Below are 24,862 nucleotides of genomic sequence, written 5' to 3' on the forward strand. Positions count from 1 at the left end.
GTTTATAAACCATATATAATTAATTACGTTGCTTAAACAATTAAAATAAAAAAAAACGATCATATGTGACCATGGAGCACAAAACCAGTCTTAAGTCGCTGGGGTATATTTGTAGCAATAGACAAAAATACTGTCACGAATCCGGTCTGTGGCCTTCCGCCCGATAGCCACCAGAAGTAGCCTCTCCATCATATTGACTCTCACACCACACAGCACACTGAACTACAATCCCCATCATCCATTGCACTGATGACACATATACAGCTGATTGCACTAATCACACCTGAGAACTATCACACTATCACACGCTCTACTTAAACCATGGACTTCCTCTTCCTCTCTGCTGAGCATTGTCCTGCGTATGCTGTTCACCCGTCTGTGTTCTGATCTCTCTTGTGTCTTGCCTGTGCCATTTCTGTTTACCAGTGTTTGATCCTGCCTGTGTATTGTCCTGTGTTTTCTGTTAACCTTTCTGTGTGTATGTCTAGCTCTGAGTCTGGTCCTGCGTATAACACTCTCCAAGTGTTAGCTGCCTCACCGAGCCATTCTGTGTTTTGTAAGTCTGTTTAATTTTTGTTTATAGTCTCGTTTCCTGTTTTCTACCCGTGTTTCCTGGATTAACCCTTTGCCTTGCCCCTTTGGACTCTGTTTGTATAATTAAAAGTTTGCACATGGATCCGCACGTCTTGTTACAAATACATTGTATGGGTCAAAATTATTGATTTTTCTTTTATGCCAAAATTAATTTGGTTATTAAGTAAAGATCATGTTCCATGAAGATATTTTGTAAATTTCCTACAATAAATATTAAAACTTAATTTTCGATTAGTAATATGCATTGCTAAGAACTTCATTTGAACAACTTTAAAGGAGATTTTCTCAATATTTTGATATTTTTGCACCCTCAGATTCCAGATTTTCTAATAGTTATATCTCGGCTAAATATTGTCCGATCATAACAAACCATACATCAATGGAAAGCTTATTTATTCAGCTTTTAGACAATGTATAAATCTCAGTTTCAAAAAATTGACCCTTATGACTGGTTTTGTGGTCCAGGGTTACATTTATGTATGCATAGTTTAATACTAAAGCCCGAAAACGAATCGCAAAGAGAAGGCTACTTTTTTCATTTAAAAACATGAGATGCAGTGGGATGCAGAAAAACCGCCATGAAGTCTCGAGACATGTTTTTTAAACGTTAATAATAATAATTGAATATTTTTTTTACATTTATATAGCACTTTTCTGGGTACTCAAAGCGCTTTACATAGAAAGGGGGATGATGCGACGGCAGCCATATTGCACCAGAACGCCCACCACACACCAACTTATTGGTGGAGAGGAGACAGAGTGATGAAGCCAATCAGTAAATATGGGGATGATTAGGAGGCCATGATAGTCAGAGGCCAATGGGCAAATTTGGCCAGAATGCCAGGGTAACACCCTACTCTTTTTCAAAGGGCATCCTGGGATTTTTAATGACCACAGAGAGTCAGGACCTCGGTTTAATGTCTCATCCGAAGGATGGTGCTTTTTACAGTATAGTGTCCCTGTCACTATACCGGGAGGTTAGGACCCACACAGACTGCAGGGTGAGCACCCCCGGCTGGCCTCACTAACACCTCTTCCAGCAGCAACCTAGTTTTCCCAGAAGGTCTCCCATCCAGGTACTGACCAGCTCAACCCTGCTTAGCTTCAGTGGGCAACCAGTCTTGGGTTACAGGGTGATATGGCTGCGAAGTTGAACTTACATTCATTTTACATGGCTTTCTAAACATGCGGCTCTCTTGTGCGAGATGCGAGAGCAACGGTGATAAATGTCCTTCTAGAAAATGCGATAAATATGCGTTCTGTGTGAACGGCTTGGTTCCAGTTTTGAGGTAAACAACAACATCTCGGCATTGATGTTGTCTTTTTCCGCAATATTTTGAATGAGCAGCGCCGCATCCAGTGGGTTCAACTGCATAGGCTAAAAAAAGCATTAAAATGCAACAACACCTACATTGTCATCACACCTTGTGCGCCAGATAAGGCTGACTGACGACCACCTAAAATTTGAATGCAGCGTTTTTGCATTCGAATGTGGATTTTTATTTTAAATTCAACGAATATTCAAATTTCAATTTTTTTTTTTGACAGCCCTAATGATACTATGGCATTATCTGTGCAAAATACCGCTTTTTATGTGGTTTTCTGACTTCTCTACAGGAACACAGTCCACTTGGGTGTAATATCTTTCTCAGCTCTGACACCCAACTTCCGATGTAAATGGAATGCAGTATTAGTTCTATTCCATCATTTGTTGATTGATTTTGAAATGTGGACATTGAACTTACAATTAAATGAAATCTTGGAGTTGATTGTGGAGGGGCGGGGTTTAAGTGACAATCAATTCAATCTTTCACAAAATAGACATTAGAATCAAGAAATTCAGGAATCAAACCTCACGTTCCAGAATATACACTGCCCTCCAAAAGTTTGGAAACACCCTAGAAAAGTGAAGTAGAAAAAACGTAATATCAAAATATCCATCATTAGCAGCTATTACAGCTCTGCATAATCTGGGCTTCCGAGCTGTCAGTTTATTCAAACATTGACGTTGAATTGGCAATCTATTGTTGAAGCTACAGTATTAAGGTGTGCTGACCCAAACATCTTTTAAAAACCTGGGCCAAGTTTAAACCAGTAACCAGGTATCACAGCTGGCAAAGGGGCATGTCTGACTTTCACATGTATATATTGCCATTATTATGTGTTATTGCTGGTCTTCAATGATAATGTCAAGTTACTTTAATGTATTTGCACCAAAAAATGATAAGGATTTATGCTGATATCGTCCAAAACCACACTTTGCCAGGGGTGTTTCCAAACTTTTGGAGGGCAGTGTATCTTCAGAAGGCCATTTCCTACACAGGGCTCCACAAATATCACAGCAGGATTTGTATCATGGGAATATGAAATGATTTAAGCTCCCATGATACTAAAGCAGGAAATCATTCTTCCACAACAGACAACTGAAACAAAATGCCACAGATTTAATTCAATTAGACAGAAGGCTCCAACACAACTACTCACAAAAGAGAGACAGATCCAGCCTAGCACAGAAAACAGACCAAATACTGAAGATCACCTGCACAAACAGGGAAATGAGACACCAGTGAAGACATTCACCACATCACCATCCTGAGCCAACAACAGTAGAGGAGAGGCACTGACCTGAGAACAGACTAAATCCAAAAATAGCAAGCATAAATGGATGTGCACTTGTCAATCAGAGTTACAGAAAGTCTTCTGTAATAGCAACAGACCAGAAGACTCCAGATAAAGGCCTGAAAGCCCCTCCCTCCATCTGTACTACAGAACGGTGGAGGGGCCAAAGTTAGTTTTTCATTCTCTCGCACTGAAAGTATGAAGTGAAAGCCTGCACATTTCACCCTCCCACCCTTTCCAAACATTCTCCAGCTTCCTTATTCCTGCTCCCACATTTCAACAGCACTTAGATTGACCTCAGATTCTCTCTGGGCGTCTACGGAGCGCCGGAATAACAGCAGACGATGTCAAGGTAACTGATACAGCCTGATACAGCCTTCTTCCAGCAGATTACCACAAGAACGCTTCCCAGTGTTTCTGCGGCAGAGGTCGCAGTAAAAGCACAGGGCTGGTATGGATTTGTGTGTGTGTGTGTGTTGACCTCCAGAAGGATCTGTGCAGATATCTGAGGCTGTATGGTCGTTTGTGCTGCTTTATTGTGAGATGAGGTGGCGGCTGTAAAGCGCTCAGCCTTGAGCAGAAGGGCAGGCCGGTGAAATATGAGGTTGATGAGCAACAACTCAGACACGCTAGAGTCAGCCAACACACACACACAGCATCTCTCTCCTCCAGTCAGATCTCAGCCGGGTCAGTGGATTAGAAGAGTGTGTGCTGATCAATTGAATCCCAGCGGCGCAGATCAGCCGTCAGCCTGATGAATACCAAAACACTCCCAATATAAACAAGTGTCATTTGACACCTTCAAGGGTTCCCTTCTTGCACTTTCCATAATGTCTCCAGATCTCATTCTTTGTATGTGTTCATGAGATTACACCCAAGATTACATCAACCTCTTACTGCGTTTTGAGTGCAAACTGCTAAAATTTCCCCAAAATTAAATCCATAACATAATTCAATTTTAATCAAAGCCCAAATGTTTAGGATGCTGTGTTAGGGCGTGTTAGGATGCCCGATAATATCAGAGCGTTATCGGAATCGGCCGAGAAATGCTGAAAATGTAAACATCAGCATCTGGCAATTTGAATTTGCTGATGATTATTTGAATTTGCTGATAAATTATGCCGATATGCCTTTCCGATAAGACGAATAACTCACATGTGCTCAGGGTGTGATAGTGATAAGATCCCGTCAGCAGTGTGTTCATTCTGTAAGAGAACTTTTGCTTGAATGATGATTAGTTTCACTGTTTCGGATCGCTGCATTTAATTTGAGAATGCATGTACAGAACCATGCATCTGGTGTACTTCAGTGTACTCTTATTAAAAAAAAAAAGAACTTTAATAATGTTTATTAGTTCTAACAACTATTAGTTCTAACTTCTGCATGTTTGCACAGGAGAGATTTGGTTGTTTCAAAACAAAAGGAACTATAGATCGGCATTGGCTATCAACAAAAATGACTTGGAAAATATCGGCATATCTGATATCGGTACAAATCTAATATCGTGCATCCTTAAACTAGATATTTACATATTCTGAAATATGAATGAGTTTGTTAGGGTGTTGCTTTAATATAATTGAAAAGGTGCTCTTTGTGGTTGCTAGGGTATTGCGTGATGTTGCTCTGAGTGTTTTTTAGTGCATTAATATTCAGTTGCTGTTATTCTGGGTGCTTGCAGTTTGTTGCTACTGTATATGATAACAAAGGTGTTCTGAGTGGTTTTGAGGAGTTTTTTGCTTGGGTTCTAGGTGGTTGTTAGCATATTTGTGGGCATCCGCTAGACTGTTGTTAGGCAGATAATGTATTTTGAATGGTTTCTAGGGCACAGCTGTCACCAATCACACGCTCACCTGAAAGCTATTACACCAACTATATAACACCTACTCTGATCGTTCTCAAACTGCCGAGTATTGTTCTGCATTTATCACTCTTCTAGTGGCAGCTGCTTTACCGAGCCATTCCGTGTTTCTGTTTAGTCTCTAGTATTGTTCTGCGTATATCACTCACCTAGTGATAGCTGCTTTATGGAGACTAGTTTATTGTTCTAGTTCAGTCTAGTCATTTCGTGTTTCCTTTTTTCCTGTCTGTGTATCTTGGATTTACTCTCGTCTTGCCGCTCGGACTCTGTTTGTACCTCATCTGGACTATAGCTCATGTTTCTGGATTACCCCTGTTGTCAAGCCCTTTGGATATTGTACGCCGATTGATGATCTATGCCAGCCTTAGGAATACTATTTGTCTTGCCTCATACATATCTGTTTGCTGATGCTCGACCCTGCCTGTTTATGACCATTTCTGTGAATAAAGTTTGCGTATTTCACACGTCTCACGTCTCGTTCGCCCTGTTACAGTATATTTATTATATATATATATAAAAACACACACATACAGTATATATAGAAAATATTTACATGTATATTCTTATATTTGATATTATACAGATATATTTAATATATAAACATATCTTTCTTAAATATATACATGCAAGTGTTTGTATTTATATATACATAAATATACATTGTATACACACGTACTGCATATTATCTAAACAAAAACTTTTATTTTGGATGCGATTAATCGCGATTAATCGTTTGACAGCACTAGTTTTATGTAGTTTCGATAAAATACAATTTTTGTTTAGTATTTGAAACTCAAAATGTTTTGCAAACTAGAAAATGTGCAGTTGCATTTTTTACAGTGAAAATGCGAGAAGGAGACCCAGGCAAGCGACGGGGAAAACGTGTGAGTGAAGAAATGAAGGGTGGTTAAATGCATCGGGTCTGTGTGCGGGACAGTGAGCAGACAGACGCCTGGCACCGGGCCCATGGTGCTGACTCACACCTCCAGCGCTGGCACAAACCCAGAGCGCCGCTGAGAGCCACTTCCTCTAGAGCAGCCCATGACGCACATCACATGACTTCAGCACCTGCCACACACCCTGTTTACCTCCGCGTGTCTGACCATGTGGAAGTAAAGGGTGACACCTCACAGAGCACTGCTTTAATCAACACTACTAAGAACAACACTTATGCTCAGAGGACAAGCGCTGATGAATATAAATAGCATGATGATTTAGAAATGCAATTAATTTCCTCCCAAACAGCCTCATTTCACAAACACACCATTACTTATGCAGAGTAAATACTTACTGACATCAACGGCATGTGTTTGCATTTAGAGCTCTCAGCGAAATACTGCAATCTATAAAATCCTGACGGGAGGCTAGACACAGAGTCTGTCGCAGACAACATCATATTAACGACAGAGCTGCCTGCAATAATGACATCATTAGAAAACTAGAAAGGGAACGTTTATCAAGACATCCTTTGAGTAATTTGACAAAGCCTTACCTGACAGTTTAAAACCGCTCAAAAATCTCGAAGGATATTAGGATGCAGTTTAGAACGAACCCTTTAAGTTGCGTTCACATTTACCATTGTGCGTCAATTTTTTCACAAGAGGAAATATCATTTCAATATGATTTTGCACAATGGAAAATTTCGTGAGGCAGATTTCCCCCCACAGATTTCGCAATGGGTTATTTCTCTGACTAATTTGCCAGAGAAATTTCACCGAATACGTGTGAACAACTTGAACCCAATGCAGAATTGACGAGGGGCAATCAACTGTTATGATGCTGTGCGGAACAAAGAGCGCACGACGAGCATAGACAATAGTCCTTCTTTTAATCAGGATTCCAGGAGCAGATACAAACAGGGGAGTGCACACACATCAATAATAGCAACAATAACCGACGGTCAGACTAACAAACACAGGAACTTATAAAGGGGCAGATAATTGGGGAGGACAGGTGAACACAATGACTAATCAAACTGAACTAGGTCAAAGGGGAAAACAGAAAACCCGACACGGAACAGTCACAGGGGAAAACAGAAAACCCGACATGTAACATCAACAGCCCTTATGTGAAATTTCTAATCATGGCGAGTCCTATTGAAATGACTGGATTTTTCAAGCCAAAATTGGCCAAACTGCTGTAAATGTGACTGCACTTTAAAGGTTTTGTCTTTTACTGAAATGTTGCTAACATGACCACATCTTTACCCTAATACGAGCAATTTCCTGATTGTTTTTAATTCCCTTTTATATGTAAGCCTGAATCACAAAACCAGTCATAAGGGTAATTTTTTTTTTTTTTATTGAGATTTATACATCATCTGAAAGCTGAATAAATAGGCTTTCCAGTGATGTACGGTTTGGACAATATTTGGCTGAGACTATTTGAAAATCTGGAATCTGAGGGTGCAAAAAAAAATCTAAATATTGAGAAAATCACCTTTAAAGTTGTCCAAATAAAGTTCTTAGCAATGCATATTACTAATAAAAAATCTCTTGGAAACACAATCTTTACTTAATGTCTTAATGATTTTTGGCATAAAAGAAAAATGTATAATTTTGACCCATACAATGTATTGTTGGCTTATTGCTACAAATATACCTGTGCTACTGATGACTGATTTTGTGCTCCAGGGTCACATATAATTAAATAGCCTGCATTTGCACTCAAAACAGAATCATTCTTTAGTTCTTATACAACAATAAATGAACAGTGTACACATGTAGTGGTTTTAATGATCTTGACTCAGCAGTAGATGAGTAATGATATTACAATGCAGGCAATTTCATATATGTTTACAGTTCTCATCATTTATGATGTGCTTCGGGATCAGCCCACTGAAGAGGGAGGGGAGAATCACACAACGACAGGAAGGCTTCAACCTTTCAGCTGTAGAGGACATTCACACCGCGGACAGAGCTGCTGCAGAGACGTCACTGCAGTCTCACACACACACACACACACACACGCCGGAAGCAGCTGTGTCTGAGAAGCGTGTCAAGCTGAAGGTCAAAACTTACTGGATGGATGCTTGCTCGGCATCGGACAGGCCCGACTGGGAAAAGCAGCCGGACACTACGGAGCCCATGAGAGTCGATCGGCGGCGCGGGATGTGTCCTACCGTATGGCCAGATGCTCAGCTCTGACCTGCATGCTAGGACACGGTGCTCTGTTTGTGCTTATTCATTACTGTAGCGAATCTCATCACCACAGCTCCGGCGTCTCACTCCATCTGCGGGCCAGCCGGATGGAGGGGGGCTGGATCGAACACACACGTGTGTGAATGGAGCTATGTGCTTTATTTACATCCATCATGCTCTGGGGCACGAGGCTGCAGCCTTGCGGTTTGATGCTGTGCTGGAGCTATAAATAACAGCAGGGCTGACGGGTCTGATGATGAGGAAATGTAGCGTGATTTCTGACGAGTGTGCGGGTGAGGATCCATGTTAACTGATCGCTGTTGTTATGCTGTGATAGACTGCGTTTCTCTAGGTGCATGTTAGACTCAATGTGTTTTACAAATTATATGTGACCCTGGAGCACAAAAGCAGTCATGAGTAGCACAGGTATATTTGCAGCAATAGCCAACTATATATTGCATGGGTCAAAATTATCAATTTTTCTTTTATGCCAAAAATCATTAGGATTCTAAGTAAAGATATTTTGCAAATTTCCTTCCGTAAATATATCAAAACCTAATTTTTGATTAATAATATGCATTGCTAAGGACTTAATTTAGACGGATTTAAAGGCGATTTTCTCAATATTTAGATTTTTTTGCACCCTCGAGATTCCAGATCTTCAAATAGTTGTATCTCGGCCAAATATTATCCTATCCTTACAAACTTATGTAAGCTTATGTATTCAGCTTTCAAATTATGTATAAATCTCAATTTCGAAAAACTGACCCTCATGACTGGTTTAGTGGTCCACGGTCACGTATTACATCCACTGGTTCCTCAAATTACACACACGAGAGGTCGAATGAATGCAGTCAGCAGCAGGTTTAATTAGGTGTGGCACTGGGTTCACGATTCAATTCGATTACGATTATCATGTCAACGATTCGATTCAATTCGATATCACAATGCATCACGATTATATCAAATTTATTTTGTGCATTTTTATTAAATGATATAAGCAGGCTACTTTTTAAAATAATTATGTTAATTAATTGATTGATTAATATATAATTAATTATTATTATTTTAAATATAGCTTCAAAACATACAAGCAAATATAAAATAACGAAGGGGGGAAAAGACAATTACAAGTGATAAAACACTTTCAGTATCTGGGAGTGCTTTAAGTATTGAAAGTTTACAGATAATCATAGTTATGGGTTTTTATTTTTCCCTCAGCCTTATTGCCATTTGATTATTAGCTACTGATGAGATAATAGATGCATGGATGCAACGATTAATTTCGATACCCCTAGGTTTAATAAAGTGCTTCGTAAGCATTCACCTGCTGATCTGAGTCTCATTAGTCTTCTGAGTGTTTCGTCTTCTTCTGTACACACACAGATCAGTACAGGAATCACAACCATGTTGTACAAAACATTCACTCTAAACCCATAAAAACTGAATCCACTTCAAACCCACATAGCGTCACAGAACTAGTACAGCGTGACGTCACTCTCTTTTGGAAACTATTTTCTAGAAAATGACATAACAGCGGTTCGTGTCTTGACTCATTGTGACACCAGTGTTTCTCCATACACCGTTATTTCTCCCATCAGCCCTGCAGTCTCAGGGTAGTTAGATGCTTAAAAGTAACATCTTAACAGCATAAAGTTTTCAAACTAGGTTCCTCCGATTTGCATGTTTATTTTGCGGTATAATTACAGGCTGATTGTACATTATCCCTCCGATTTTTATTATATTGATGCATTAAAAAATATACCACATTTGAAAATACGTGGAAAGTTTTCAACCTTCTGTTGATCAAAGAATACTGAGTTTCCACAAACATATTAAGCAGCACAACTGTTCTCAACATTGATAATTTACTGTATTTTTGATCAAATAAATGCAGCTGTTGTAAGTACAAGAGACTTTTTTTCAAAAACATATAAAAATCTTATTGACCCCAAATTTTTATTGTATATAGCTACCCTATATTTTATGAATTCTTCCTGTGGGTCCTTCATATAATCTTATTTCCACCACAGAAAAAAAAAGATTAAAAAGGTAATTGTGAGTTTTTTTCTCCAAATACATCTTGCAATGCAGACCTTTATTCTCAGAAATACAAATTCTTGAGGAAAAAAGTCTCAATTGTGAAATAAAATGTTGAAATTACCTTTTTATATATATTTTTATTCCTCGGCAGAAATAATATTTCGTCATCATTGCATCTAAAAGCTTGAAAAGCCTTATCTTAAAAAATAACCAGCTCTAATAGCATCTCTAAACCGGTTTAATCACAGGGATCCACATTTTTTGTTTACATCCACAAGACATCCAAACATTACCGTGATTTGTGAGTTTACTGCCGTATTTAAATGTGTTCGTCACATCAAAACTTTGCCGTGTTTAAATGCCCACAGAGGAAGCATAATCAGGTATAAAATGAAAAGTGTACTGAAACTGTGAACAATCAAATCAATATTAAAGTATCAACATCAGCAAAATTACAAAGAGTTTCATTGTACTGCATTAACTAGATCTACTGCTTTCTGTTCCAGTTAATATGACAAATTATTATTATAGTTTATTTAAAAAGTAATTTAAGGAATAGTTGCAAATTATGGCTTTCAAAATAATCACCAGAATAAATAAGGATCAAGAAACTAGCTCTGCTAATGCTTGCTAAAGGTCTCTAGCACTCTTTACAACTCCCTTTCACTTTAACTCCATAAAGGAATGGTTCACCCAGAAACGACAATTCTATTATTATTTACTCGTTCCAAACCTCTAGCTTCATTGTTGAGCACAAAAGAAGATATTTTGAAGAATGTGGGTAACCAAACATTTGATGGTAGCCATTGATTTCCATAGTATTTTTTTTCTATACTATGGAAGTCAACTATTTGGTTACCCAAATTCTTCAAAATATCTTTGTTTTGTACCCAACAGAAAAAAAGAAAAGAAATACTGGTTTGGAACAAGTGGAGGGCAAGTAAATGATGACAGAATTGACATTTTTGCATTGATCATCATCTCTTATTTATGAATTACAGTTAGTCTAAATAGAAAGACTTTCAGCAGAGGGCGCCACATAATCAACTCAAGCCTCTATGTTTTCTGCTGTATACAAGCTCTTCTGCAGAACAACATAACGAAGCATTGCTCAGTGCTAAGAATGCTACACATTTACAATTTGTGCAACACTGCATGCACTAGTCGCAACTACGATAAAGTTAAAGAGTTGTCAGCTATTCTTTCAAGCATACGTTGATTGTCTTACCTTAAACAGCCCTGCAGCCAGTCTCTGGGGTCTTTGTCGTTTAAACCGTTTGCTAGAGCTGATCCTGCGTCCTCGCAGCCCGCGGAGAGAAACGAAGAGGTCACCTCCAGAGCTGCCCGGCCGCTCTCCTTCGTGGCGGCGACGCTCAGCACCTCAGTGTCCGAGCTCAGGAACAGACTTCTGTCCTTGAGTCGCTGTTGGATCATGGGAGTGAGGGGAATGTCGAAGGCAAACGAGGCTCCCGGTGCGCTGTGAGAGCTGGGTTCAGGCGCAGGGTTGGACAGATCGTCCAGCGAGTCCAAGCTACTGTAGAGAGTCCCTCGCAGACGCTCCGACTCCAGGATGCTCTCAAACTGGCAGCTGAAGACATCTGTGGCGTCACTCTTACCTGGAGCAGATTTACCTTCAGAACACCTGGAGCAGGCAGAAAACAAACACATCTCACTCAACAGAAGCTGACTTCAGGACAGTCTGAACTACGCCTATTTTAAAGTCCTTTTCCAAAGATACAACTCGGGAATTTACTACAACATATGTGACCCTGGACCACAAAGCCAGTCGTAAGGGTCAATTTTTTGAAATTGAGATTTATGCATCATCTGAAAGCTGAATAAATATGCTTTCCATTGATGTATGGTTTGTTAGGATCGGACAATATTTGGCTGAGGGTGCAAAAAAATCTAAATATTGAGAAAATCACCCAAATGAGTTGTCCAAAAGTTTTTTTTTTTACAAAATATCTTCATGGAACATGATCTTTACTTAATATTCTAATGATTTTTGGCATAAAACAAAAATGTATAATTTTGACTCATACAATGTATTGTTGGCTATTGCTACAAATATACCTGTGTTACTCATGACTGCTTTTGTGCTCCAGGGACACATATATTCATTTGATAACTTAGGCCATAAGAATGAATTTCACAATATCAGCCTGGGTCATAATTCACCTGAAAATGAAAAGAGTAAAACAATAACTCCTTCTTAGGACCATTCATTTATGAATTAAGCACATTTCCTCTCTAACTATTGCTTCCATAATGCATTCAGACTTTCAAAGTCGTTCTTATCACAATTTGTTTTACTGGGATATAGTAGTTTTTTTTAATGAGCATAATTACAGATTGTTCAATCATATAATGTAATGACAAATACTTATCTATGTACTTTATTGATTGATTGATTGATTGATTGATTGTATTATTACAATTTTTGGCTTGGTTATAGTAATGACATTTTTGGTAACACTTTAGTATAGGGACCAATTCTCACTATTAACTAGTTGCTTATTAGCATACCTGGCTATTATTACCATATTAGCTGTTTATTAGTGCTTATGAAGCACATATTCTACATCCCTAATCCTACCCAATACCTACATTTAAAAAACTACCTTACTAACTATTAATAAGCAGCAAATTAGGATTTATTGATGCAAAAGCCATAGTTAATGGTTTATTGTGAGAATTGGACCTTAAAATAAAGTGTGACAAAAATGTATTCTGTAATGAACAATTAATTTCTATGAATAATATTATTCTGAATTATTATTATTATGAAATAAATGATTATCAAAATAAAATAAACCGTTTTCTTTCTGCAAAACATTATTTATGACCCGATATGTTCTGGACAAATTCATGAGTCATCCACAGGAAGTTGAAAAAAAATACGCAATTCCATTATAAAACCACAAGCCTCGTTCCTCTTAGCAACTCAGAGTGAACACAATGCTTCCTCTATACTGTGTTTGAAAATTTCTTACGAAGACAGGCAGAAAGAATAAAGGAAGTGAAACCGATAATCAGATGCATTAGAGAACTGAATATAAAAAGTAACAAGATGAACAGCACGCTTGAACTTTGCATTGCATAAGGTGCAGCTGAGTATACCTCTCATTCTAGACAGCTTTTACTCACCTTACTGAGTTGCCTACATAGGCATCATAGGTGTGTCCCTGACATAACAGCTATTCATAAATTAAGATAGTAACACTTTAGATTAGGGAACACATATGCAAGAGTATTCTCTCAGTAAACTCCAAATAACTGCTAAAGTAGTTGTTGTGGTAGTTTTCTTTTGGGTAGGTTAAGGGATCTAAAATATGGTCATGCAGAATAAGACATTAATATGTGCTTTATAAGTAAAGCAACTAGTTAATAGTGAACAGTGTCCCCTAATCTAAGTGTTAGCATTACTCTGTCTTTTATATTCTGGCAGTACTAAAATGCAATGCAACAGTCAGTCAGGAATAATTATTCCAAGATGGCAAACATATCAAGAAAAAATTGTATTATATAACATTATAACATATAAATATTAATATTTCAATTTAATAAAAAACATCAAACATGCACGTAGAGTGTTTAAATCAGTCACTTATAAGATTTAAAATGTTGTCTAAGTACCAATGCAGAGCTAGTGTTAGAACATTTACCAAATGTGTAACAACAAATATAATTGCTATTAAACAGAGATAAGAAACACAATACTGATTATTTTAATGTTAATGTGTTTGATAACTAATAAGCAAAATCGCTTTTTTATTATTAAAAAACATATGCACCGTTAAAATTGTATTGTATACATTTTAATAATAAAATAATTATATAAATAGTTACATGTATACAATGTATGAAAACAAAACAATTATTCGTTGTTAATAATATTAATGATTATTAATAATATTGATTATAAAAATATAAGGAATTAATTTACCTGTGAACACCTTTGTTTCCTGTTGAACGAACACCAATTTAATCCCACTGGTGGGTACTATTTTTTTGTAATTGATTTAAAAGTACAACAGTATCATATGAAATAGCTTGCTCATGCCAAATAGCGGTGTCTCTCTACTATCTAACAGGCTTTTGGCAAGTGAGGACTGCGATGCAGAGGTACTGTACCTGTCTGAGCCGTTCTCTGCTGGTTTGTGATCGGGTCTCAGCACACGCCCCTGTGGCACTCCTGTGGCTTCTGTATGCTGCGCGTCCGGAGTCACTTCCTCTTTCACACTGCAGCTCTGGTGCCTTCCGTTCTGCATCTCTCCATTCACGAGGCTCTCCGCCCTGCTCTCCACAAACCTCAGCTTCTTCGGCGGCTTATCCCGCAGTTTGCCCCCCTCCAGAAATCCGCTAAAGATGCCCGGGATCTCGGCCAGAATTTTATTGGATTCCTCTAGAGATTCATCAGCCAGTTCTGCCGAGGGGTCGTCGTCTGTCCTACTGGGTGAGGGTGACCCGGCACTCTTGTCCTCCATCTCCTTTCCAGCGTTTTCTTGGGAGGGCACCTCTGAGGTCTGCTCCCCATGTGCTGCAACTGGAGTCGGGCTGGTGTCAGGTTTATTTTGGCAGGCCGGTGCATTCCTGGGGTCTCGACTAGGCCCAGAGCTGAAGCAGCTCAGCTCGTTTGCGGCTGCCATAACTGAGCTGGGGTCCTTTATGAGCGCCTCACACCACGAGTCAAACAGCAGGGAGTCTCCTGCTAACTCAGACTGGCCGTTCTGAACGTCCAGGCCCTGCTTGGCCATATCCAGCTGACACGGCGGTGTTTCGTCTTGCCCGTTGCAGGGGATCATGAGTGAGGCAGCGGCTGCGTCTCCTGACGTCGAGTCCTGTCCGGACGCAGCATGCTGACTCCGAGCGGTCAGGCCGCTCAACAGGTTCGACAGCTCCCTGTCGATCTCCTGGAAGAGGGACGTCTCATCAATGTCATCGTCATCAAGAGCCGAATCAAGACCTGAGCCGCTTTCCTGTTTCTCTTGGGTCGGAGGGGCGACTATTTGACAAACCAAAAAGTTTAGATTAGAGATCATTAAATGTTAACTAAAATTAAAAAAATCAAGACTGTCTGCCTCAAATAAAACCAGCGGAAGGCAGAATGAACAACAAGAAAAAGAGAAACTCCCAAAGCAAAAACGCTATTGGTAGGAGATAACATTTCAGTTATACAAAACAAAAATAAACATTTTTTTACACAGAATTAACTGTCAAACTCTCTTCACCAGGTGGCAGCATTTGACTATGGTTGAAAATGTACTGTAAACTAAATTTGAACAAAAACATCAGGCTGCATCCCGCTGCACTTACTATACAGTAGAGTATGTGAGATAAAGATTAGACACTTCAGCCAAACACTGCCTTTGTGTCAAATGACAGAAAATATCAAAGCAAAACAATTGACAAATAGAAGTTTGTTAGGTTTGAAATGATAGATCTAGTGAACAAAATTAAGACAAAAAAGTTAAGTTAATTTAAGTTAAATACATCTAAAATTTGTGTTAGTTAAAAAAATATAAATATAAAAACAATAGTCATGTGCAAAATGTCATGGTGCTAGAGGTTTGGGGTTATTAATACTTGTGAATAAACAGATTCACAAATACAGTTCATCCACAAATAAATCAAATCAGATCCACCAATGAATTTAAGGAGTTTCACAAAATCAAACTAATTTACAAAAAACAGTCACACTTTATATTAGGTGGCCTTAACTACTATGTACTTGCATCAAAAAATAAGTACAATGTATTTATTGTGGTCATATTGTATTGCAACACACTTTTGCTGCTATTGAGATGGGATACGGGTAAGGTTAGAGACAGGTTTGGTGGCATGGGTAGGTTTAAGGGTGGGTTAAGTTGTAAGGGATGGATAAACAGTGTAATTATAAATGCAATTACAGAAATAAATTACAGATGTAATTACATATATGTATTTTTAAAAATATAAGTACCAAATGATTAATTTAAATATAAGTACACAGTAGTTAAGGCCACTTAATATAAAGTGGAACCCAAAAAACTATACTCAGATTTGCAAAAGTGTTTTTCTACACAAACTCAACTCTGTATAATTTGTGCAATGCTATTAGAGGACAGACAGACAGCTAGACAGGCAGTGAGAGGCCCGAGACTCGAACCCGCAACCTTTGGATTACGAGTCCGACTTTCTAACCATTAGGCCACCACTTCCCCAATTTGACAGTAACTGTTCCAAAGCAGTGTGATAAAATTTACCGCATTAAACATAGCTTATACAGCCCTAAAAATGAGTAAGATCTCAAATTTACCACATACCAACAGCACCCTTTTGACCCCTGGGATCCCTAGAGCCCAGTTTTAAAACCTCTGCGTAGTTTAATATGAACTAGGATGTAAGGTCACTGCTGTGCTCTGTTGGTTTCTGTTGGTTTGGATGTGTGTCATTTGTAGAAGTACAAGGAAACCATGAGCCCTAAACTTTGTGACTCATGTACACATCTCAAACAGGTTTCATCATGACGGCCGTTGACACTGAAGCGTGACACGCCAGTGAAACGGAAACACTAAGATCTTGGCGGAGTGTTTTGTGTTCATGTTGGTGATTAAAACACACAAAGCAGCTCAATAGGGTTGTCACTCCTCTACTGAGAGCTTAATCACACTCTGTACACACAGTCCAATCAATTCCTGTGTGTCAGTGATATTCACATTCCACAAGCAAATGACTCCTCAAACATTTAAAGTGACAGTCCTATCTGTGAACAGAACCAAACTGAATAACTAGTTGATAATGCAGTGACTCTTTTCTGGAAAATGGTAGCTTGAGAATGGGTGCCATTGGATGCTAGAAAATCACAGAAACAACGGTACGTGTCTTCAATGACAAAATCTTTGATACAGTCTCTCTCCAATAAAGTTTCTTCCAACAGCCCTGTGGTCTTGGGGAAATCCCATACATTACTGTTAATGTTAATGTTGCCAGATCTCACTAGAAAAACTGGATCTGAAAAAAACAAGCCACTTGCCTTTCTTTAAAAAAAAAAAAAAATACATTAATAAATTTTAGGAACAACATTTATGAAACGAAAGCCCAAAGACGTTTATAAAAATGTGGACATGGCAACTCTGAAAGACAATACGCTGTTTACCAGCAGCAGCTTTATGAGTCAAAGTGTGGTTTACTTAAAGTTGTTGGACATGATGCATCAGCTGAATGACATGCCTTTGGTCATAGCAGACATCAAACAGGTTAAACTGAAGCTCAAATGTTGCTAGAATTATCACTTCCTCAATAATCGCAACTTTGAGATTGACTCATGACAATTGAGATATTTACTACGAAAGTTCAAGGTTGTTGCCTTTCTTACGTCTGTATTATTTATAATAAAAGCATCTCTATTCACACCATTTATTATCTTAAATGCACTTCACCTGCCTTATGTTTGCTACACTGCCGTTGTTACCTGATTTATACCTGATTTAGTTCATTAAGTTAATTTAGATTTTTCCAGTCAGAACTGTAAAACCCTCTCAGAAAAACTAGTTTCTTGTTTTTACAGGGAACAAAGCAGGGTTTGTGTACAAACTTTTGGATTCTGTGAACTAGAATGTTGTGCAAAACTAGACGCTAGCTGCATTATAGTTTAGTCAAGGTATCAAAAGCCATCTGGTCTGAATCAGGAGAGAAATCTGTACAAATCAACAACCATTAATGAGCCAAAACAGTTCTACATAGGTGGATTTTGATGGTAACAGGGGAGGATAACAGGAGATGGATTTTTTCTCTGAAGGAAGCGTTATTATGCATTATAAACTCGTATCTTGGTCAGAAGCAACACTGTAAAAAGTGGTAACCTGCAATTGTTACATTAAAGAGCTATTTCTACCTGATCCTACTCTTACATATAGTTTTGTTGGTGTAACCTAATATATTCAGGTTGATTCAGTAATGTTAAAGGGTTAGTTCACCCAAAAATGAAAATGAGCTGGTTTTCCTTTGGTCAAGTAAGAAAGCTTTGCTTCCTTTGCTCCTGTAAACAAACTCACAAGACTAGCATATGTCCTACGTCATCCGCTGGAATGGCTTGCATGTATCAGGACTGCCAGCAGAAATGAGAAAAAAGCGTTTATTATGTTTGAAATATGGATATTTTTCTCACAAAAGCGCATCAGTTTGCTACAGGAGGCCTTTATTCACCCCCTGGAGCCGTGTGAGGCACGTTTTATTATGGATGCGTGCTCTTCATTTGACTTCTTTTGGATTGTTGAACAAAAACACCCACCTACTCCCATTTTAAAGCTTGAAAGAGCAAGGATCATTTTTAATATACACACGTGGTCAGAATTGTTGGTACCCTTGGTAAATATGATCAAAGAAGGCTCTGAAAATAAACCTACATTATTAATTATTTTGATCTTTTATTTTTTTTTTTAATCACAAAAATCTAACCTTTCATTGAAATAAAACAATTGAAAATGGGGGAAAATCTCATTATGAAATGTTTTTCTCAAATACACGTTGGACACAATTATTGGCACCCCTAGAAATTCTTATACGTAAAATATCTCTGAAGTATATTCCCATTCATATTTACAATTTTGAGCACTCCTGGGTGATTATGAACATGAAATTATCCAGCCATGGCTTCCTGTTTCACAGAAATATAAATAGGAGGGAAAACAAAGCCCAAATTCCCTTAATCATCCATCACAATGAGAAAAAACAAAATATATTTCTGATGTGCAGCAAAAGATAATTGAGCTTCACAAATTAGTGAAGTGGCTTTAAGAAAAGCTAAAGTAGTGAAAATGTCCATTTCCACCATCAGGGCAATAATTAAGAATTTCCAATCAACAGAAAATATTATGAAACTGCCTGGAAGAGGACATGTGTCTGTATCGTCCTAATGCACGGTGAGAAGGAGAGTTTGAGTGGCCTTCAGGGATCACAGCTGGAGAATTGCAGAAAATAGTTGAGCTTCGGGGTCAGAAAACCTTTAAAAAAAAAGATCAATCAGCCCCTACATCACCACGTTGTTAGGGAGGATTTCAAGAAAATTCTCCAAGCTCATCCAAAAACAAACTCCAGCATGTTCAGTTATCAAACACGACTGGAACTTCAAATGGTTTTGGAAGCTTCTATGGTCAGATTAAACTAAAAAAATTGCTTTTTAGCAGCAAACACTCAAGATGGGTTTGGTGAACACAGGGATAAAAAGTACCCCATGTGTAGAATGAAATATACTGCTGTATTTCTGATGTTGTGGGCCTATATTTCTGCTGGAGGTCCTGGACATCTTGTTTAGACACATGGCATCATGGATTCTATCAAATACAACAGATAAATAAAAAAATCAATAAATGACTGACTCTGTTAGAAATCTTATAATGGGCCGTGTTTAGATCTTCCAACCGGACAATAATCCAAACACAAACCTCAAAAACACTGAGCACAAAACCAAGCTTCTGCTGGCCATTCCAGTCCTCTGACCTGAACCCTGTAGAAAATGAGTGAGAACTGAAGAGAAGAAGCACCACCATGGAGCTGTGAATCTAAAGGATCTGGAGTGATTCTGGATGAAGGAATGGTCTCTGCCATTAATTGTGACCAATTTGTATTAGAGAAAAACATTTATTTCATAATGATATTTCCCCCCATTTTAAATTCTTATTCTCCAGTGAAAGGTTCGATTTTTGTGAATTTTTTAATAAAAGATCAAAAGGCTTAACAATGCAGATTAATTTTCACAGCCTTCTCTGATCATATTTACCAAGGGTGCCAACAATTCAGACCACGTGTGTAACTCCCATTGAATTCATCTGAAAGAAAAAAGTCATATACACCTAGGATGCCTTGAGGGTGAGTAAAACATGGGCTAATTTTCATTTTTGGGTGAACTAAACCTTTAAAGATGCAGTCCATATGTTTTGCCTCTTTGTTTGAAACCTGTAATTGCAGTTATTTGCAGAATTATCTTCCTTGTGTGGGTTGTGCTCCGGCACAGCTCCAGCGCAGATTAATCTAATGTATTGAAAAGTATGTGTGGCTGTCAGTCAGTGGATACTGTACTTCAGAATCACAGATTCTAGCCTACGTCATAGAATATATGACCTGGATATTGAAAAATTAAGTAACAAGTCTGCCACTTTTGTTCTGACCAACTGAGACCAACTCTACCAATGGTGATTAAATCTAATGATCGCTTATCTCATATCACATCAAACAGTGCAAATAATTATTATCTTTATTGTTGTGAATTGGGCTAAAGTAAGGAGATAGTTTTAAACACTGGCTGGTTATGTTCTTGCTCAAAAAAAATTTTCAGATCATTTTAACCAAAAAAACTTCTGGATTGCAGCTTTAAATAACAATTTTTATTTGAATAAAATCAATTTAGATGTTACCATATAAAGCACATTTGGTCACATTGGGAACCAATTCTCACTATTAAATAACTATTAACTACAGTTTTGCCTCAACAAACTCCTAATTTGCTGCTTATTAATAGTTAATAAGGTATTTGTTAATTTTAGGTATAGGATCTAGAATATGCTCATGCAGAACAAGGCATTAATACATGCTTTATAAGTACTATAAACTGCCAATATGCTAGTAATGCAAATAAGCAACTAGTTAATGGTGAGAACTGGTCCTTAAAATAAAGTGTTACGTACTACACATTTTCAGGTTACCATTTTTTCCAGTGATTGTTTAAAACGTCTTAATGATTGATTTGTTTCTTACAAACACACAGCTTTTGTCTTCTCAAGATGTTAACTAATGGACTGGACTGTGGATTACTTGTGGATTATTGTGATGTTTTTATCAGCTGTTTGGACTCTCATTCTACCGGCACCCATTCACTGCAGAGCATCCATTGCTGAGACACTGATGGAATGATGCATTTCAACAACTCTGTTCTTATGAAGAAACAAACTCACCTACATCTTGGATGAGCTGAGGGTGAGCACTTTTTCAGCAACTTTTCATCTGAACTATGAACTATTCCTTTAACCCACAATCCAATTTTTTCTGTTTATTTAATGATTATGTTTTAAAGAACTACACACCAAAGAACAGGACGTTACACATTTAATAGTGTAGGGTGTTAATTTGAGCCTGTATTCAGCCGAAAATACAGCATCACACACGGAAGTGACAGAGAAAATGTGTTACATGCAGTTTCAATTTACTAATATATATGGTCACACTTTCTCACTAATAGCAAACCATAATATATCTATATATACAGTATATATATATATATATATATATATATATATATATATATATATATATATACACTAAATAATTACATGTATGCAAGAAGAATGCAAAAACATAAAAGTACCGCTATCTGCTGAGCTTGTGTCTTCTGTCTTTCCGAAGAGAAACTCGTACTTGGCTTTGGCAACACTCTGTGCATGTGCAGAGGAGCTGCTGATCCGATCAAATGCTTCTCCCTGCAAGAACAAACCAGAGTTAAACATGCATTACTTTGACACCATTTTAACTTAGCCAGTTTTTGCAAACTGTGCGTTTGGCGTATTATGACTGAAGACAGAAAGTCTTCCAAATTCAGCAAATCAGTATGATGTCGAGGTCCAAAACAAAATATGACAAAATAGCTTTGTGAAAAGAACAGACCCAAAATCCTTATTTATAGAAAATCTTTTCTCTCATCCACGCTGTAAAACCTGATAAGTTAAGAATACTCAAAACATTTGAGGAAACTTATTGCCTCAAAACATTTGAGTATACGAACTCAATTTTTGCCTCGTTTGCATGATCCCACCCCACTTATCACAATGATAATTATATACAAGAATCAGAATCAGAAAGAGCTTTTATTGCCAAGTATGCTTGCGCATTCAAGCAATTTGTTTTAGTGTCATAAACGTCCAGTTCACAGAGACAACAATGACACACAGACAATAAAAATAAGATGAGAATAAAAAATACACATGTAAATATAAATAAAGAAAAAAATGAAAAAGAAAAATAATTTGAAGCATAAATAAATTGTATGTACATTTGTGTTATAGATATAGATGATAGAATGGAATAGAATAGAAGGAGATGCAGGGATGTACTAGGATGGAGGTGGTAGCAAATAAATATAAGTTTATTGCACATTGTTATTGTATTATGGGGGGGGGGGGGGGGGGCATTTAACTCTTCATAAGTTGGATTGCCTGGGGGAAGAAACTGTTCTTGTGCCTGGCTGTCCTGGTAATTGGGGCTCTGTACTCAAATGGTCACTACAGCCACCCGGATCCAGTCCGTATCCAGATCAGATGGAAGATCAGCACCCAGAGATGACTTCTACAGCCCTGAATGTCAGCGGAGACCAGGACAACTAGATGAGCCCCAGAGACTGATCCACAGTGAAGACCCTGTCTCCTAGACGGCCATCGGGACAAGACCACAGGAACCAGATGAGTCCTTTGCACAATCTGACTCTGATTTAGCCTAGATTTAAACTGCTATTTTTTCTGGCCAGAGGAGAACGACACTATTTCGACACACTATTTCCCCGTTTAAATACTGTAAAGCTGATATAAAGCCACCCAGCTTTATATCAAGCTGATGTAAAGCTGCTTTGACACAATTTCCATTGTTAAAAGCGCTATACAAATAATAGTGACTTGACTTGACTCTGTAGCGCCGGCCAGATGGCAAAAGTTCAAAAAGGGGATGACTTGGATGTGAGGGATCCAGAGTGATTTTCTGAGCCCTTTTCCTCAATCTGGATGCATACAGTCCTTGAAGGGTGGGCAGGGGGGCACTGATAATCCGTTCAGCAGTCCGAACCATTCTCTGTAGTCTTCTGATCCCTGATTTTGTAGCTGAGCCAAACCTGACAGTTATTGAAGTACACAGGACAAATCACAGGACATAGGACTCGATGACGGCTGAGTAGAACTGTTTCAGCAGCTCCTTGTGGCATGTTAAACTTCCTCAGCTGTTGAAGGAAGTACAACCTTTGTTGGGCTTTTTTTACAGTGGAGTTAATGTGAGTGTCCCAATTCAGGTCCTGAGAGATGATGGATCCAAGGAATGTCTCCACTGCAGTCACAGTGCTGTCTATGATGGTGAGTGGGGAGAGTGCAGGGAGGTTTCTCCTGAAGTCCACGATCATCTCCACAGTTTTGAGTGTGTTGAGCTCCCGGTTGTTAAGACTGCACCAGACAGTCAGCTGCTCAACCTCCTTTTTGTAAGCAGACTCGTCACCATCCTGGATGAGGCCAATCAGTGTGGTGCCATCTGCAAACTTCAGGAGCTTGACAGAGGGGTCTTTAGAGGTGCAGTCGTTGGTGTACAGGGAGAAGAGCAGTGGGGAGAGAACACATCCTTGAGGGGCACCAGTGTTGGTGGAGCGGCTGTTTGACATGAATTTCCTCAGTCTTACTAGTTGCTGCCTATCTGTCAGAAAGCTGGTGATCCACTGACAGATAGAGCTAGGGACAGAGAGCTGGGTTAGATTGGTCTGGAGGAGTGTTGGGATGATGGTGTTGAAAGCCGAACTAAAGTCCTCAAACAGGATCCTCACATAAGTCCCTGATTTGTCCAGGTGTTGCAGAATGTAATGCAGTCCCATGTTGACTGCATCATCCACGGACCTGTTTGCTTGTTAAGCAAACTGCAGGGGGTCCAGTAAGGGTCCAGTGATGTCCTTCAGATAAGCCAGAACCAGTTTTTCAAACGACTGCATGACGACAGACGTCAGAGCCACAGGTCTGTAGTCATTAAGTCCTGTTATCTTGGGTTTCTTTGGAACAGGGATGATGGTGGAGCGTCTGAAGCAGGAAGGGACTTCACACAACTCCAGAGATCTATTGAAGATCTATGTGAAGATGGGGGTCAGCTGGTCAGCACAGGTTTTCAAGCAGGCTGGTGTCACACCGTCTGAGCCTGGTGCCTTCCTTCTCTTGTTCTTCATTAAGACCTGGCGCACATCTTCTTCACTGATCTGAAGTACAGGAGTGGGAGAGAGGGGGGTTGCTGGAGGTGTTACGGTTGTGTAGAGAGATGGTCAGGACGGGTGTGGGGGGTTTCAAATCTACAAGAAAACTCATTCAGGTCTTCAGTTGATGATTCACCTCAGTGCTGGAGGATGGTGTCCTGTACTTGGTGATGGCTTTCAGGCCTTTCCACACTGAAGCGGAGTCTGTAGACATCCTCTTTGGCCTGACGAAGGTGTCTGAGTTTTGCTGTAACCATGGCTTATCAATGATGTCAATGATGCAAGTTATCATTGTTGAATGTTACATAAGTCCTGGTGGGAAAGCATATATCCTCGCAGTAACTGATATACGAAGTTACAGTCTCTGTGAGCTCGTCCAGATTGGTGGCAGCAGCTTCAAAAACACTCCAATCAGTGAGGTCGAGACAGGCTTATAAAACCCGCTCTGTCTCGTTGGTCCATCTCTTTACAGTCTTTACCACAGGTTTAGCAGATTTAAGTTTTTGGTTGTAGGTTGGTATAAGATGAACCAGGCAGTGATCAGAGAGCCCCAAAGCTGCCCGTGGAACAGACTGATATGCATTTTTTATTGTGGTGTAACAGTGATCTAATATATTACTTTCTCTGGTGGGACATGTAACATGCTGT

The 24,862-nt window shown here is 38.8% G+C and overlaps 1 protein-coding gene across 2 annotated transcripts in view; it reads right to left on the bottom strand.

Annotated features, from left to right (window-relative positions):
* The window catches only part of psd3l (pleckstrin and Sec7 domain containing 3, like), a 113,591-nt gene that overhangs the window by 81,742 nt on the left and 6,987 nt on the right, over nt 1-24,862 (bottom strand). The window contains exons 2-4 of one of the 2 annotated variants that reach the window (XM_079410169.1): nt 21,599-21,710; nt 14,392-15,262; nt 11,483-11,896 (exon numbers count right to left, since the gene is read on the bottom strand). In XM_079410169.1, coding sequence (XP_079266295.1) covers nt 11,483-11,896; nt 14,392-15,062 — 1,085 coding nt within the window. In that variant the 5' untranslated portion in view covers nt 15,063-15,262; nt 21,599-21,710. Of the gene's footprint in view, nt 1-11,482; nt 11,897-14,203; nt 15,263-21,598; nt 21,711-24,862 lie in introns of those variants that run through there. The other variant, XM_079410170.1, reaches the window with a different exon arrangement.

This window comes from Barbus barbus (genome assembly GCF_936440315.1).
Source record: "Barbus barbus genome assembly, chromosome: 47".
Classification (NCBI taxonomy): Eukaryota; Metazoa; Chordata; class Actinopteri; order Cypriniformes; family Cyprinidae; genus Barbus; species Barbus barbus.